Raw genomic sequence first — 15,311 nt, 5'->3', positions numbered from 1 at the left:
TCGAAAAATTAAAACACTAAAAAATAAAAAAATTAAAATAGGAAACTTAAGAAATCGAAAAGCCGAAAAAATGAAAAAGTAAAAATTGAAAAATTTAAAATGAAGAAATTGAGAATTCGAAAAAGAGCTGAATCAAAACATCGAAAAATGGAAAAACTGAGAAATCTAAATACAAAAAAATCTAAAAATCGAAAAACGAAATATTAAAAAAGCAAAAATCGAGAAACTGAAAACTCGGAAAATCCAGAAATCGAAAAAGTGCAGAACTGTAGAATTGAAAAATCTAAGTCATGAAATTTAAGAATTAAAAATTGAGAAATCAAAAAATGGAATATTAAAAAAAAACGAAAAATCAGAATACATATTTAGAAATCGAAAAACCAAGATATTAAAACATTGAAAAACGGATAAACAGAAAAATTTTAAATTTAATAACCAGCTAATTGAAAAATGGAAAAATTAAAAAAGTGGAAAATTCAAACACATTTCATATCTATAAATAGAGAAATCTAAAAATAGAAAAAAATTAAAAATCGAAACATTGAAAATTGAAATATTTCTAAAACTGAAAAATATGAAAGTTAAAAAATTTACAAACTGAAAATTGAAAAGCATAAACACCTAAAGAAACTGAAAAAAGCATTAAACATTTAGTAAAAAAAAACTGAAAAGCTAAGAAAATGAAAAATTGAAATTCCAAAAATTGAAAAATGAAAAAAAGTAAAATCAAGACAGTGAAAAATAAAAATATTGAAAAGTAAATAATTTTAAAATGGCCAAAATGAGAAATCGAAAAACCGAAAAGTCGAAAAATTTTAAAATTGAAAAATATAGAAATTAAAATATCTAGGAACTGAAAAATTAAAAAAGAAACGTTGTAAAATCTAAGTAATGAAACACTGAAAAAATTTAATACAGAAAAATTGGTCAACTGAAAAATCAAAGAATTAGGGAAACCAAAAATTGAAAAATCGAAAAATTGAAAATTGAGAACCTGAAAAAACTAAAAATTAAAAAATTAGAAAAATTGCAAAATCGAAATATGAAAAACCAAGAAACTGGAAAATGGAAAAATTTTCCAATTTTTTAATTTCCCCAGTTTTCAATTTTTGATTCGAAGTTTCACTTTTTCTACGTTTCTATTTACTTTCCGATTTTTCATTTTTCGAATATTCAATTTTTCAGTTTTTACATTCATCGGTTTTTAGACTTTTCAATTTTTATGTTTTTCCACCTCTTAGTTTTACGATTCCATTCTTCAGTTTTTCTATTTTTTCCATTACCGAACTTTCAGTTTTTCGATATTCCAATTTTTGATTTATCAGAGCTGTTATTTTTTGGGTTTCACGCTTTATAAAGTTAAAAAACAAAAATTACAAAATCGAATTTTTAATTTTTGAAAGTAACAGTATTTATTGGGCTTTACTTTTATTTTCTATTTTTGTATTTTTTGTTAATTAAAATTGCACTTTACTTTGTTCAATTTCTCGAAATCGCCTCTCTATACCTCCACACTACCCCTAAATTGAAAAAATGTGTGTGCATTACCGATAAAGCCACTCCACGCCAGGATTTTCCTGGCAAAACCCTCCAATAATCTCCCCATTGTTCATCTAGTTTCCACTCCGCCTCCGTTCAATGTACTCTAACATTTTACACAAAATCGAATTTACTTCAATCATTTCTACATGATTTCGAGCACGCATTCTTCGCATTAACGAGACAAGAATACCAGCAGAATTTAATTTTGTCAAGATGGAAAAAAAATTATGGCCGCTGCTGAACCGTAAAAAAACACCCATTAAAATTTCTGATTAGCCCAATATCTATAAAAGGAAATTATAACGTCCTAAATTGAGAGACTTTTTCAGCCGCAGTAAAGTTTAACGATAGACATCGGCAACTGGAAGGTGGGAAAATTGTATTTTCGCGGTTAATGATACGAAAACGTCGACTTGGTGTGGATTTGATGTGTGTTTGACAAACAGGGAAACTGAGTGGGAGGCGACAAATTGATAGACAAGATAAACACGAAGAGATAATAGATGGTTGGATGGATGTGTAATAATCTTGTATCTAGAAAAAATAGAGAAATAGGTAAATTTTGGTCTTCAAATCACTTCCAAAGGCAGTTCAATAACGATTTAAAGAAGAGGGAAAAAATATGATGCAGATAACCTCGATGATTTTTTGGAATTAAAAAAGTTGTACAAAGAGCTTCAGTTTAAACCCAATACTGGGTCGCTCGATTTTTTTCATTCAGATTTTTTTTAACTGTGTCTTAGACGATTATTATCATTAAAAGCAGTATTCATATGACGAGTATAAACACATTCTTAGTTTTCGACGAGAAATATATACAGGGTGTTTAAAAAATGTGGGCCCAAACTTGTTTAACACCGAAGAAAAAAGATCAAACTTTTTTTCTAATCTAGTTCTTTCTCATTCTGCAGATTTTGGAATTAATTATTTACCCGTATTTTTAAGATGATTTGTGATTTTTTCATTCAATACCTTTCCAGTGTTTGACTTTGATGCGAAAATAAGTGAGTCATTGGAAAATTTACTTAAATATTTACTAACCGAAAAGGCTTTTTTTCTTCTTGTTTAATATTCCAATTCCAGACATTTGAACAAAGAACCAAAAAAAAAGAATCTTATGCTGAATTTTTCCAAAATTTTGCCTCGGAACCTATTTTTTGGGAATTTTTAGGAAACTTTTTCAAAATTTTTCTATATTCGCCTTTATGAAAATTTCGACAGTCGTTCAATCATCTTAGAAATTTAGTTACAGACATCTTCTTGTAGATTTCGATCTTCAAAAGGCTTCATTTTTTCGATAACACCTACCATTTTCCAAAATCGACAACTGAAATGTGCCAATTTTTAAGATTTTTTGAAATTTTTGACGATTTTCAAAATTTAGTTAAAGACATTTTCTTGTAAATTTTGACCTCTAGAAGTCACTTCCGGCCTCATTTCTTCGATAAATCCTACCATTTTTCCAAAATCGCCAATTCAAATGTGTCAGTTTTTTGTATTTTTTGAAAAAAATTTATTTCAAGGCGTATATTTCTAAAATCGTGCTCTGGGACCGTAAAGACGCTATATTTTTCAAATCAGAACGTCGAAATCTATATCCTAGAATTTTTTTGGTATTTTCAGTTCAACTTTTCTAAACGTTTCATTTTTCAATACTCTATTTTGAAATTTTCGACTGTCATTGAATTTTTGTCCTAGACACCGAAATCTTCGGAAAAAATCAAAACTGCAATTTTTCGTTCCTGTACTTTTCGAGTTTTCAACTTTTTGGCTTTTCGATGTCCAGGTTTTAGATTTTTCATTTTTCGGATTTCTCAGTTTCTCGATTTTCAATTTTTCAATTTTTTGTTTTTAGATTCTCTATTTTCCGATGTCACTTTTATGATTTTTCAATTTATCGATTCTTCAATTTTTCGAATTCTCAATATTTCAGAGTTTGGCGTTTCTATATTTCCGATTTTTCGATTAATTTATTTTTCGATTTTTTGATTATTCCACCGATTTCTCGATTTTTCGACTTCTGAACTTTTAGACCTTTAGATTTTTCGATTCCTCTATATTATGATTTTCTCATTGCTCCATTTTTCAATGATTCCGTTTCTCGACTTCTCGATTTTTCGATTTTCAGATTTACAATTTGTCAATTTGGTTTATTCAATTTTCCGTTTTTGCACGTTTTTGATTTTTTTGTTTTTAGAGATTTTTCGACTTTTCGATTTCTCGAAAAATGTTTCAATTGTTCGATATCTCAGTTTTTCCATGTTCGGGATTTTTCTGTTTTTCGATTCTTCAATTTTTCTCCAATTTATTAATTTTTCAATTTCTCAACCTTACGATCTCACAATTTTCCAATTTTTCAATTTTACGATTTATCGATTAATCATTTTTCGATATTTAATTTTTGGGGTGTTTCAATTTTTTCCTTTTCTTTAAATTTGTGATATTTTAGTTTTTTGATTTGTTAAATTTTGGATTTTTCAATTTACCTCGATTTTTTCTTTGTATAGTTTTTCGATTTTTCTTGAAGATTCTTGATAAATTTTATCATTTTTCGAGAATCGTCCATTCAAATGTGCCAGTCTTTAGGATTTTTTGAAAAATTTGAATTCCTAACCAGAAATTTCTGAAATCGTCCTCTGGAGCATAAACAAGCTATATTTTTCCGAATCATTTTTTGGGAATTTTTAGTTCAACTTTTCCAAACGCTGCATTTTGATATATTGGATTTTTGATGTTAAGGTTTTTCGATTTTTCAAGTTTAGATTTCTCAATTTTTGGATATTTCATTCTATAATTTTTAAATTTTTGGGATTTTCAGTTCCTCGATTTTCCAGTTTTTCAAATTCTCTATTTTCATTTCTTCGATTACTCAATTTTTAGATTTTTCATTTTTAGGATTTCTCAGTTTTTCAATTCCTCAATTTTTGGTTTTTTTATTTTTAGATTCTCTATTTTCCGATGTCAGTTTTGCGATTTTTCAATTTATCGGTTCTTCAATTTTTCGAATTCTCGATATTTCAGTTTCGACTTTTCACGTTTTTGATTTTTCAATTTTTAAAGATTTTCGACTTTTCGATTAATTGATTTTTCGATTATCTGATTATTCTGCCGATTTCTCGATTTTTCGACTTCTGCACTTTCCGAAGTTTAGATTTTTCGACTTTTTGATATTTTGATATTATCATTTCTCGATTTCTCGATTTTTGGATTTTCAAATTTTCAATTCGTCAATTTTTCGATTTTTCGGGTTTTTGATTTTTCAATTTTTAGAGATTTTTCGACTTTCTAATTTCTCCATTTTTCAATGTTTCGGTTTCTCGACTTCTAGATTTTTCGATTTTTCAATTTTCAGATTTACAATTTTTCAATTCAACGTTTTTGACTTTTCAATTTTTAAAGATTTTCAACTTTTCAATTTGTCGATTTTTCAATTTTTCGATATCTCAGTTTTTGCAAGTTTGGGACTTTTCTGTTCTCCGATTCTTCAATTTTTCTCCACTTTATTAATTTTTCGATTTTTCAATTTTACGATTTATCGATTAATTATTTTTTATTTAATTTTTTCCTTTTCTTTAAATTTGTGATATTTTCATTTTTTGATTTGTTAAACTTTGGATTTTTCAATTTCTCGATTTTTTCTTTCTATAGTTTTCCAGTTTTCTGATTTTTCAGTTTTGTGAAATTTGCGACTTTTTTCGAAACTTAGTTAAAGACCTTTTCTCGTATATTTCGACCTCTACAAGTTATTTTGGGCCTCATTTCTTCGATAAATCTTTCCATATTTCCAAAATCGTCAATTGAAACATGCCAATCTTTAGGATTGTTTGAAAAATTTTAATTCCTAACCAGAATTTTTTGGGAATTTTCAGTTGGACTTTATCAAACGCTCCATTCTGAAATTTTCGACTGAAAATCAAAATTGTGCAGTTTTTAGTTTTCTCAATTTTTCGAATTTTCAATTTTTTGACTTTTCGATGATTTTCAATTTCACTATTTTCAATTTTTCGATATTTTATTTTTGGGATTTTCCGGTTCTGGATTCTTCAGTTGCTCGATTTTTTGTTTATAGATTCTCTATTTTCCGATATTTCAGTTTTACAATTTTTCAACTTATCAATTTGTGTATTTTCGATTTTTTGAATAATTGATTTTTCGATTTACGACTTCTGCACTTTCCAACGTTTAAAATTTTCGATTTTTCGATATTCTGATTTTCTCATTTCTCGATTTCTCGATTTTTGGATTTTCAGATTTTTAAATCTTCAAATTTTCGAGGTCTCACATTTTTCAATTTTTAGAGATTTTACGACTTTCTCGATTTTTCAGATTTACAATTTTTCAATTTTGTTTATCCAATTTTTCGATTTTTCACGTTTTTGATTTTTTAATTTTTAGAGATTTTTCGACTTTTCGATTTATCGATTTTTCAATTTTTCGATATCTCAATTTTTCCATGTTTCAGTTTTGGAATTTTTCTGTTTTTCGATTTTTCAATTTTTCTCCTATTTGTAAATTTTTCGATTCTGCTACTTTACGATTTCCCAATTTTTCAATTTTTCGATTTATTGATCAATTATTTTTCGATCTTTAAACTTTGAGATTTTTCAATTTTCCTTTTGATATTTCAATTTTTTGATTTGTTAAATTTTGGATTTTTCAAATTCTCGATTTTTTCTTTCTTTAATTTCTCAGTTTTTCGATTTTTCAGTTTTATCAATTTTTCGACCATTTTCGAAATTTAGTTAAACACATTTTCTTGAAGTTGCTTTAGGCCGTATGTCTTCCATTAATCTTTCCATTTTTCCAGAATCGTCAATTGAAATGATCCAATTTTGAGGATTTTTTGAAAAATTTAGAATTCAAACCGGAAATTTATAAAATTTTGCCTTGAGACCACAAACACGTTATATTTTTAACACGTTATATTTTTCAAATCAGCACATCGAGATCTATATCCCAGAATTTTTTGGGAATTTTCAGTTCAACTTTTCCAAACTTTCCATTTTTTTATAGTTTCCCATCTTGAAATTTTGATTTTTTGCATTTTTGACGTTTAGATTTTTCTATTTTTCGATATTTTGATTTTTCTAAATCTCTGTTTTTCCATGTTTAAGTTTTGGGTTTTTCTGTTTTTCGATTCTTCAATTTTTCTCCGATCTATCAATTTTTCGATTTTGCAAATTTACGATTTCCGAATTTTTCAATTTTTCGATTTATTGATTAATCATTTTTCGATCTTTAATTTTTGGGATTTTTCAATTTTCTTTCTGATATTTTAATTTTTTGATTCGTTAAATTTTAGATTTTCTAATTTCTCGATTTTTTCTTTCTTTGATTTTTGCGTTTTTCGATTTTTCAGTTTTATTAATTTTACGACTTTTTTCAAAATTTAGTTAAAGACATTTTCTTGAAGATTTCGACCTCCAGAAGTTACTTTGGGTCGTATGTCTTCCATAAATCTTTCCATTTTTCCAGAATCGTCAATTGAAATGATCCAATTTTTATGATTTTTTGAAAAATTTAGATTCCAAACCGGAAATTCTAAAATCTTTTTCCATATTTCTTCAGTTTTGGGATTTTTCAGTTTCTCGATTCTTCAATTTTTCAATTTTTCAGTTTATTACTTTTTCAATTTTTAGAGATTTTTCGACTTTCTAATTTCTCGATCCTTCAATATTTCGGCTTCTCGACTTCTAGATTTTTCGAATTTTCGATTTTCAGATTTATATTTCTTCAATTTTGCTTTTTCAATTTTCCGATTTTTCACGTTTTTTATTTTTCAATTTTTAGAGATTTTTCGATATCCCTATTCTTCCACATTTCTTCAGTTTTGGGATTTTTCAGTTTCTCGATTCTTCAATTTTTCGACTTTTCAGTTTATTACTTTTTGAATTTTTAAAGATTTTTCTACTTTCTGATTTCTAGAGTTTTCAATATTTCGGCTTCTCGAATTCTACATATTTAGAATTTTCGATTTTCAAATATATAATTCTTCAATTTTGTTTTTTCAATTTTCCGATTTTTCACGTTTTTTATTTTTCAATTTTTAGAAAATTTTCGATATCCCAGTTTTTTCATGTTTCTTCAGTTTTGGGATTTATCAGTTTTTCGATTTTTCAATTAATTATTATTTGTTAAATTTTTGATTTTTTTATTTCTCGACTTTTTCTTTCTTTAATTTTTCAGTTAATCCATTTTTCAGTTTTATCAATTTTTCGACAATTTTCGAAATTTTCTGATAGATTTAGACCCCTAGAACTTACCTTCAGTCTCATTTCTTCGATAAATTTTTCCATTTTTCCGAAATCGTCAATTGAAATGAACCAATTTATAGGATTTTTTGAAAAATTTGAATTCCAACCCGGAAATTTGTAAAACCTTGCTCTGGACCATAAGACCATAAACACTAGGGTGATTAAAAAAAAAATAATAATTTTTTTTTTCGTGCAAAGAGGTTCAAAAGTTTCTTTTCAACGTAAAAAAATACCAGTTAAAATTTGAGCTCTTAATATTAATATTAAGACCGTCCGCATCGCGTTTTTCTATTTCCCATAAGAATAACATGGGAAAATTTTTGTTTGCACCTTCTGATTTTTATTGCTAGCCCGTCGTGTGTCGTGAAAAAAATTCAATCACATATTTTTACAGAGAATTGAACGCTCTACAAAAAGTGTCTCCTATGATTGTGCGAGAAACCTGATAGTTGAAGAGTTATTTTAGGCTAAAGTTAAATTTATCCAAATTTTGACGTTTTTGATGCATTACAATAAATTTGATGGTCTTATTGGAATAAATCACCACAAAAATTTATACACATTTTAAATTTAGTTTTTTAAACAGTAATTGTTTATAATTTTATGCTATAATAAGGCCAGTAAAACTCTTTCCGAACATTTTCAGCATCAGTGGGTTAAAAAATCATAGTCAGGTTTCTCGCAAAATCATAGGAGACACTTTTTGTAGAGCGTTCAGTTCTCTATAAAAATATGTGATTGAATTTTTTTCATGACACACGACGGGCTAGCAATAAAAATCAGAAGGTGCAAACAAAAATTTTCCCATGTTATTCTTATGGGAAATAGAAAAACGCGATGCGGACGGTCTTAATATTAATATTAAGAGCTCAACTTTTAACTGGTATTTTTTTACGTTGAAAAGAAACTTTTGAACCTCTTTGACACGAAAAAAAAAAATTTTTTTTTTTTTTTGAATCACCCTAATAAACACCCTATATTTTTCGAATCAGCACGTCGAGATCTATATCCTATAATTTTTTGGGAATTTTCAGCTCAACTTTTCCAAACCATTTCATTTTTCAATTTCTCAATTTTTTTGAAATTTTCGACTATTTTTCGAAATTTAGTTAATGACATTTTCTTGTATAGTCAGACCTCCAGAAATTATTTTAAGCCTCATTTCTTCGATAAATCCTACCATTGCTCCAGAATCGTCAATTGAATTGTCCCAATTTTCAGAGTTTTTTGAAAAAATTTAATTTCAACACGGTTTAAATTCTTACAATCATGATTAAATTAAGGTTAATTCTAATGTGATCAAGGAAGCTCTGAATGAATATAAAATTTATTTATTTATTTAATATTATTTTTAACCACAGCTGCTACTAATCTACTTATCCTTGAAAATTTCTACGAATTCTACTTAAAAAAAATTATAAATTCGCCGCCGGCGCCGTCTAAATCGTCTCCATTTGTTTATTCCAGTACGACCACCACCACAAATTCGACCTCTGGTCCCTGAAGAAATCGATCCTCAACACTCTCCTGCAGGCGGTGAAGGCCATCAAAGGCGGAGTGATAGCCATAAAAGGGCAGCTGATAAAAGGAAGCGGTTACCTCATATCTGCAAAGGGCAAGTTAATAAGTTCCAAGGGAGAAGCCATAACCAAACTGGGCAAGAACATCGCCACTTCCGCCGTCTTGAGTCCGACCCACGGACATTCTGAAGGTATTATTTCTTCCGGTTTTAATTTAAAACTACGTGCAACAGTCCGTCTCTTATCACCAGTGACGCAACACTGTGGTGGTGGAATTCAACTAGTGATAATGTATCTGGTGCAGCGGTCGGATTTACATAAACCTCCAGGAACAACGAAACGCAACCGCGAGGAAATTGGCATTTTGCTCTAATCATAATCATTTAATGCAATGTGTCGAAACTGGCGCTTTAAATAAGCAAATGGTGATAGTTGGAGGAAGTTGCTGCATTGTTTACATATTTCACACTAGAGTGGAGTTCCTTTTATATATGGTTATATAAAATTTAAACTTTTTCCTGAATTTAAAATCAATTTGAATAGAATTGTATGAAGTCAATTTGTTTCGAAAAACATAGACAATAGCTGGTCCAGGTACCAAAGTCCCCCATAACAGATTCATGCGAATACAATAACGTACGAAATGACTTAATTCGCAACGTAAATGATCCTCCGAAGTTAATTCGAATGGGTTTTAACGAGAAAACCGTGTTAAACCGGGATAAGTGCGTTTATTTTAGAGAAGTCTCCTGGGAAAGGCCCACGCGGTTAAAATCACAAAGATGTGCGACAATAAAACAGCAATATTCACTCCCAATCGATACAGGAATGGAATACCCAACAGCTGATGTTCAATTCAAACGTGTTCAAAACACTTTACTAACTTGACAGTCAGGAGATAAAATCCATTGGAAAAGTTGTAATCCACGCTTGCGTTTTGTCGGGGTTTTCGTGAAATGAACAAATCGTGTTTAAAGATTCACTTCTTCGTTCTGTTTCAGGTTGTAACGTCTTTGACTTATTGAAGTTGTCATTTTCTTTTCATTTTTTGTTTCATTATTTCACCGAAGTTTCTGTTTCTATTTAAAAATCGTTTCTTGTTTATCTTTGCATTTTTTTATTTTCACTGTTATACTTTTCAGTTTCTTCTTTTCAAAAAAACATTCAGCCAAAAGATTCTAACTCCGCGATCCTCTAATCAAATCCCTGAAATTTCTTCAGTTAGACTCAACATTTTGTTCGAATCTTTTTCGTTTTCTTTTCTACATTCGTAGTTTTTTCTTACCACTGATCCTTTCTTTTTTCTTCTTTTTTCTTCCCATTTCTAGATCTTTTCTGTATGCCCACTCTTCTTCTAACATTATCATTTTTTATCTCATTATTTCATCGAAGTTTGAAACTTCCAGAAATTATTCCCTACCAACAATCTCCTTAATAATATTCCACCATCTAAATTGTGGTACTTTTGGTATCGCTACTAACTCTGAAATCTTATAAAATATTTTTGAACGACCTTCGTTTTTCATTTTTTTTCACCTGACAAATTTCTCTTCACTCACTCTTTTATTCAAAATTGTTTCTTCTTCTCCTTTATGTCTTTTTTTTATTTTCACAGTTATACTTTTCAGTTTCTTCTTTTCAAAAAAACATTCAGCCAAAAGATTCTAACTCCTCGATCCCCTACTCAAACCCCTGAAATTTCTTCATCTAGACTCAACATTTTGTTCGAATCTTCTTTATTTTCTTTTCTACAATCTTAGTTTTTTCTTACCACTGATCTTCTTTTTCTTCTCTAGTCTTCCCCTTTCTAGATTCTCCTTTTACGCCCACTGTTCTTCTATCATTATTAATTTTTATCTCATTAATACACCGAAGTTTCTATTCTAAATTATTCCAGAAATTTCCAGAAATTGTTGCCTACTAACAATCTTTTTAACAACATTTTTTCGTATCATTTCTAATTTTAAAATTTTTTAAAATATTTTTGATCTTCCTTATCTCTCGATTTTTTTTCAACTGACTGGTCTCCCTTCAATCTCTCTTCTATTTAAAAATCATTTCTTCATTATCTTTATGTCTTTTTTTTTATTTTCACAAATATACTTTTTAGTTTCTTTTTTTCAAAGATACATTTAGCCAAAAAATTCTAAATCCTCGACCCTCTACTCAAACCATTGAAATTTCTTCATCTAGACTCAACATTTTGTTCGAATCTTCTTTATTTTTTTTTTCTACATTCTTAGTTTTTTCTTACCACCGATCCTCTCCTTTTTCTTCTTTCTTCTTACCCTTTCTAGATTCTCCTTTTATGCCCACTGTTCTTCTATCATTATCAATTTTTATCTCATTATTTCACTGTAGTTTCTATTCTAAATTATTCCAGAAACTTCCAGAAATTGTTCCCTACTAACAATCTTTTTAACAACATTTTTTCGTATCATTTCTAATTTTAAAATTTTTAAAAATATTTTTGATCTTCCTTACCTCTCGATTTTTTTTTCAACTGACCGGTCTCCCTCCAATCTCTCTTCTATTTAAAAATCATTTCTTCATTATCTTTGTCTTTTTTTTATTTTCACAAATATACTTTTTAGTTTCTTTTTTTCAAAGATACATTTAGCCAAAAAATTCTAAATCCTCGACCCTCTACTCAAACCTCTGAAATTTCTTCATCTAGACTCAACATTTTGTTCGAATCTTCTTTATTTTCTTTTCTACATTCTTAGTTTTTTCTTACCACTGATCCTCTCCATTTTCTTCTTTCTTCTTCCCCTTTCTAAATTTTCCTTTTATGCCCTCTGTTCTTCTATCATTATCAATTTTTATCTCATTATTTCACTGAAATTTCTGTTCTAAATTCCTCCAGGAACTGTCAGAAATTCTTCTGTACCAACAATCTCTTTAATAACATTCCACCATCTAAATTGTGATACTTTTCACATTATAACCATTTCTGAAAAATCTTTTGAAATGTTTTTGATCTTCCTTCTTTCTCGATTTTTTTTCTCTCAATTGACTGGTCTCCCTTCACTCTCTATTCTATTAAAAAATCGTTTCTTCTTTATCTTTGTATTTTTTATTTTCCAGTTATACTTTTCAGTTTCTTCTTTTCAAAAACATACAACCAAAAAATTCTAAATCTTCGACCCTCTAATCAAACCCCTGAAACTTTTTCAAATAGACCCAACATTTTGTTCGAATTTTCTGTGTTTTCTTTTCTGCATTCGTAGATTTTTCTTTCCACTGATCATTCCCTTTTTCTTCCTTCTTCTTCCCCTTTCTAGATGTTTCCATTGTGTCCACTGTTCTTCTATCATTATCATTTTTTCTCTAATTATTTCACTGAAATTTCTGTTCTAAATTCTTCCAGAAACTGTCAGAACTTATTCCCTACTAACAGTCTTTTTAATAACATCCCAACATCTAAATTGTGATACTTTTCGCATTATTGCTAATTCTGGAATCGTTTAAAATATTTTTGATCTACACTCTTTCTTGATTTTTTCTCAATTGACTAATCTCCCTTGACTTCTATTTAAAAATCGTTTCTTCTTTTTTTCATGTCTTTTTATTTTATTTTCGCAGTTATACTTTTCAGTTTCTTCTCTTCAAAAAAAAAAAAACATTCAGACAAAAAATTCTAAATCCTCGACCTCTGTCAAACCCCCGAAATTTTTTCAGTTAGACTCAACATTTTTTTCGAATCTTCTTTGTTTTCTTTTGTATGTACCTTCGTAGTTTTTTCTTTCCACCGATCCTTTCATTTTTCATCATTCTTCTTCCCATTTCTAGATCTTTCCTGTATGCCCACCCTTCTTGTATCATTATCGTTTTTTATATCATTATTTCACTGAAGTCTCATCTAAATTCTTCCAGAAACTTCCAGAAATTGTTCCCTAAACAGTCTTTTTAATAACATCCCAAGATCTAAATTGTAATACTTTTCGCATCATTACTAATTCTGGAATCGTTTAAAATATTTTTGATCTTCCCTCTTTCTAGATTTTTTCTCAATTGACTAATCTCCCTTCATTTCTATTTAAAAATCGTTTGTTCTTTTTCTTTATGTCATTTTATTTTATTTTCGCAGTTACACTTTTCAGTTTCTTCTTTTCAAAAAAAAAACATTCAGACAAAAAATTCTAAATCCTCGACCTCTAATCAAACCCCCGAAATTTTTTCAGTTAGACTCAACATATTTTTCGAATCTTCTTTGTTTTCTTTTCTACATTCGTAGTTTTTTCTTTCCGCCGATCCTTTCATTTTTCTTCTTTCTTCTTCCCATTTCTAGACGTTTCCTGTATGCCCACCTTTCTTCTATCATTATCATTTCTTATCTCATTATTTCACTGGAGTCTCTTCTAAATTCTTCCAGAAACTTCCAGAAATTGTTCCCTACTGACAGTCTTTTTAATAACATCCCAGCATCTAAATTGTGATACTTTTCGCATTATTACTAATTCTGGAATCGTTTAAAATATTTTTGATCTTCCCTCTTTCTTGATTTTTTCTCAATTGACTAATCTCCCTTCACTTCTATTTAAAAATCGTTTCTTCTTTTTCTTTATGTCTTTTTATTTTATTTTCGCAGTTGCACTTTTCAGTTTCTTCTTTTCAAAAAAAAACATTCAGAAAAAAAATTTTAAATCCTCGACCTATAATCAAACCCCCGAAATTTTTTCAGTTAGACTCAACAATTTTTTCGAATCTTTATTGTTTTCTTTTCTACGTTCATAGTTTTTTCTTTCCATTGATCCTTTCATTTTTCTTCTTTCTCCTTCCCATTTCTAGATCTTTCCTGTATGCCCACCTTTCTTCTATCATTATCATTTTTTATCTCATTATTTCACTGGAGTCTCTTCTAAATTCTTCCAGAAACTTCCAGAAATTGTTCCCTACTAACAGTCTTTTAATAACATCCCAACATCTAAATTGTGATACTTTTCGCATCATTACTAATTCTGGAATCGTTTAAAATATTTTTGATCTTCCCTCTTTCTTGTTTTTTTTTCTCAATTGACTAATCTCCGGTCACTTCTATTTAAAAATCGTTTGTTCTTTTTCTTTATGTCATTTTATTTTATTTTCGCAGTTACACTTTTCAGTTTCTTCTTTTCAAAAAAAAAAACATTCAGACAAAAAATTCTAAATCCTCGGCCTCTAATCAAACCCCCGAAATTTTTTCAGTTAGACTCAACATTTTTTTCGAATCTTCTTTGTTTTCTTTTCTACATTCGTAGTTTTTTCTTTCCACTGATCCTTTCATTTTTCTTCTTTCTTCTTCCCATTTCTAGATATTTCCTGTATGCCCACTTTTCTTCTGTCATTATCATTTTTTATCTCATTATTTCACTGGAGTCTCTTCTAAATTCTTCCAGAAACTTCCAGAAATTATTCCCTACTAACAGTCTTTTTAATAACATCCCAACATCTAAATTGTGATACTTTTCGCATTACTACTAATTCTGGAATCGTTTAAAATATTTTTGATCTTCCCTCTTTCTTGATTTTTTCTCAGTTGACTAATCTCCCGTCACTTCTATTTAAAAATCGTTTCTGATTTTTCTTCATGTCTTTTTATTTTATTTTCGCAGTTACACTTTCCAGTTTCTTCTTTTAAAAAAAAAACATTCAGACAAAAAATTCTAAATGCTCGACCTCGAATCAAACCCCCGAAATTTTTTCAGTTAAACTCAACATTTTTTTCCAATATTCTTTGTGTTCTTTTCTAGATTCGTAGTTTTCTTCTTTCTTCATCCCATTTCTAGATCTTTTCTGTTTCTCTTCTTCTATCATTATCATTTTTCATCTTATTATTTCACTGAAGTTTCTCTTCTAAATTCTTCCAGAAACTTCCAGAAATTCGTCCCTACTAATAATCTTTTGATTGACATTCCACAATCTAAATTGTGGTACTTTTCGAATCATTACTAACTCTGAAAGCTTTTTAAAATATTTTAGATTTCCCTTCTTTCTCGATTTTTTCTCAACTGAC

The 15,311-nt window shown here is 28.8% G+C and overlaps 1 protein-coding gene across 1 annotated transcript in view; it reads left to right on the top strand.

Moving 5' to 3' along the window:
* Positions 1–15,311, top strand: part of LOC135128906 (uncharacterized) — a 49,476-nt gene that overhangs the window by 23,887 nt on the left and 10,278 nt on the right. The window contains exon 3 of the mRNA XM_064055985.1: positions 9,264–9,507. Within this exon, the coding sequence (XP_063912055.1) occupies positions 9,264–9,507 (244 nt within the window). The remainder of the gene's footprint in view (positions 1–9,263; positions 9,508–15,311) is intronic.

This window comes from Zophobas morio, unplaced genomic scaffold (genome assembly GCF_036711695.1).
Source record: "Zophobas morio isolate AGI-343-1 ecotype UQ-CSIRO unplaced genomic scaffold, CSIRO_AGI_Zmor_V1 ptg000014l, whole genome shotgun sequence".
NCBI classification, from domain to species: Eukaryota; Metazoa; Arthropoda; class Insecta; order Coleoptera; family Tenebrionidae; genus Zophobas; species Zophobas morio.
Note: the sequence above shows the minus strand (reverse complement) of the source record. Positions and strands in the feature narration are given on the sequence as shown.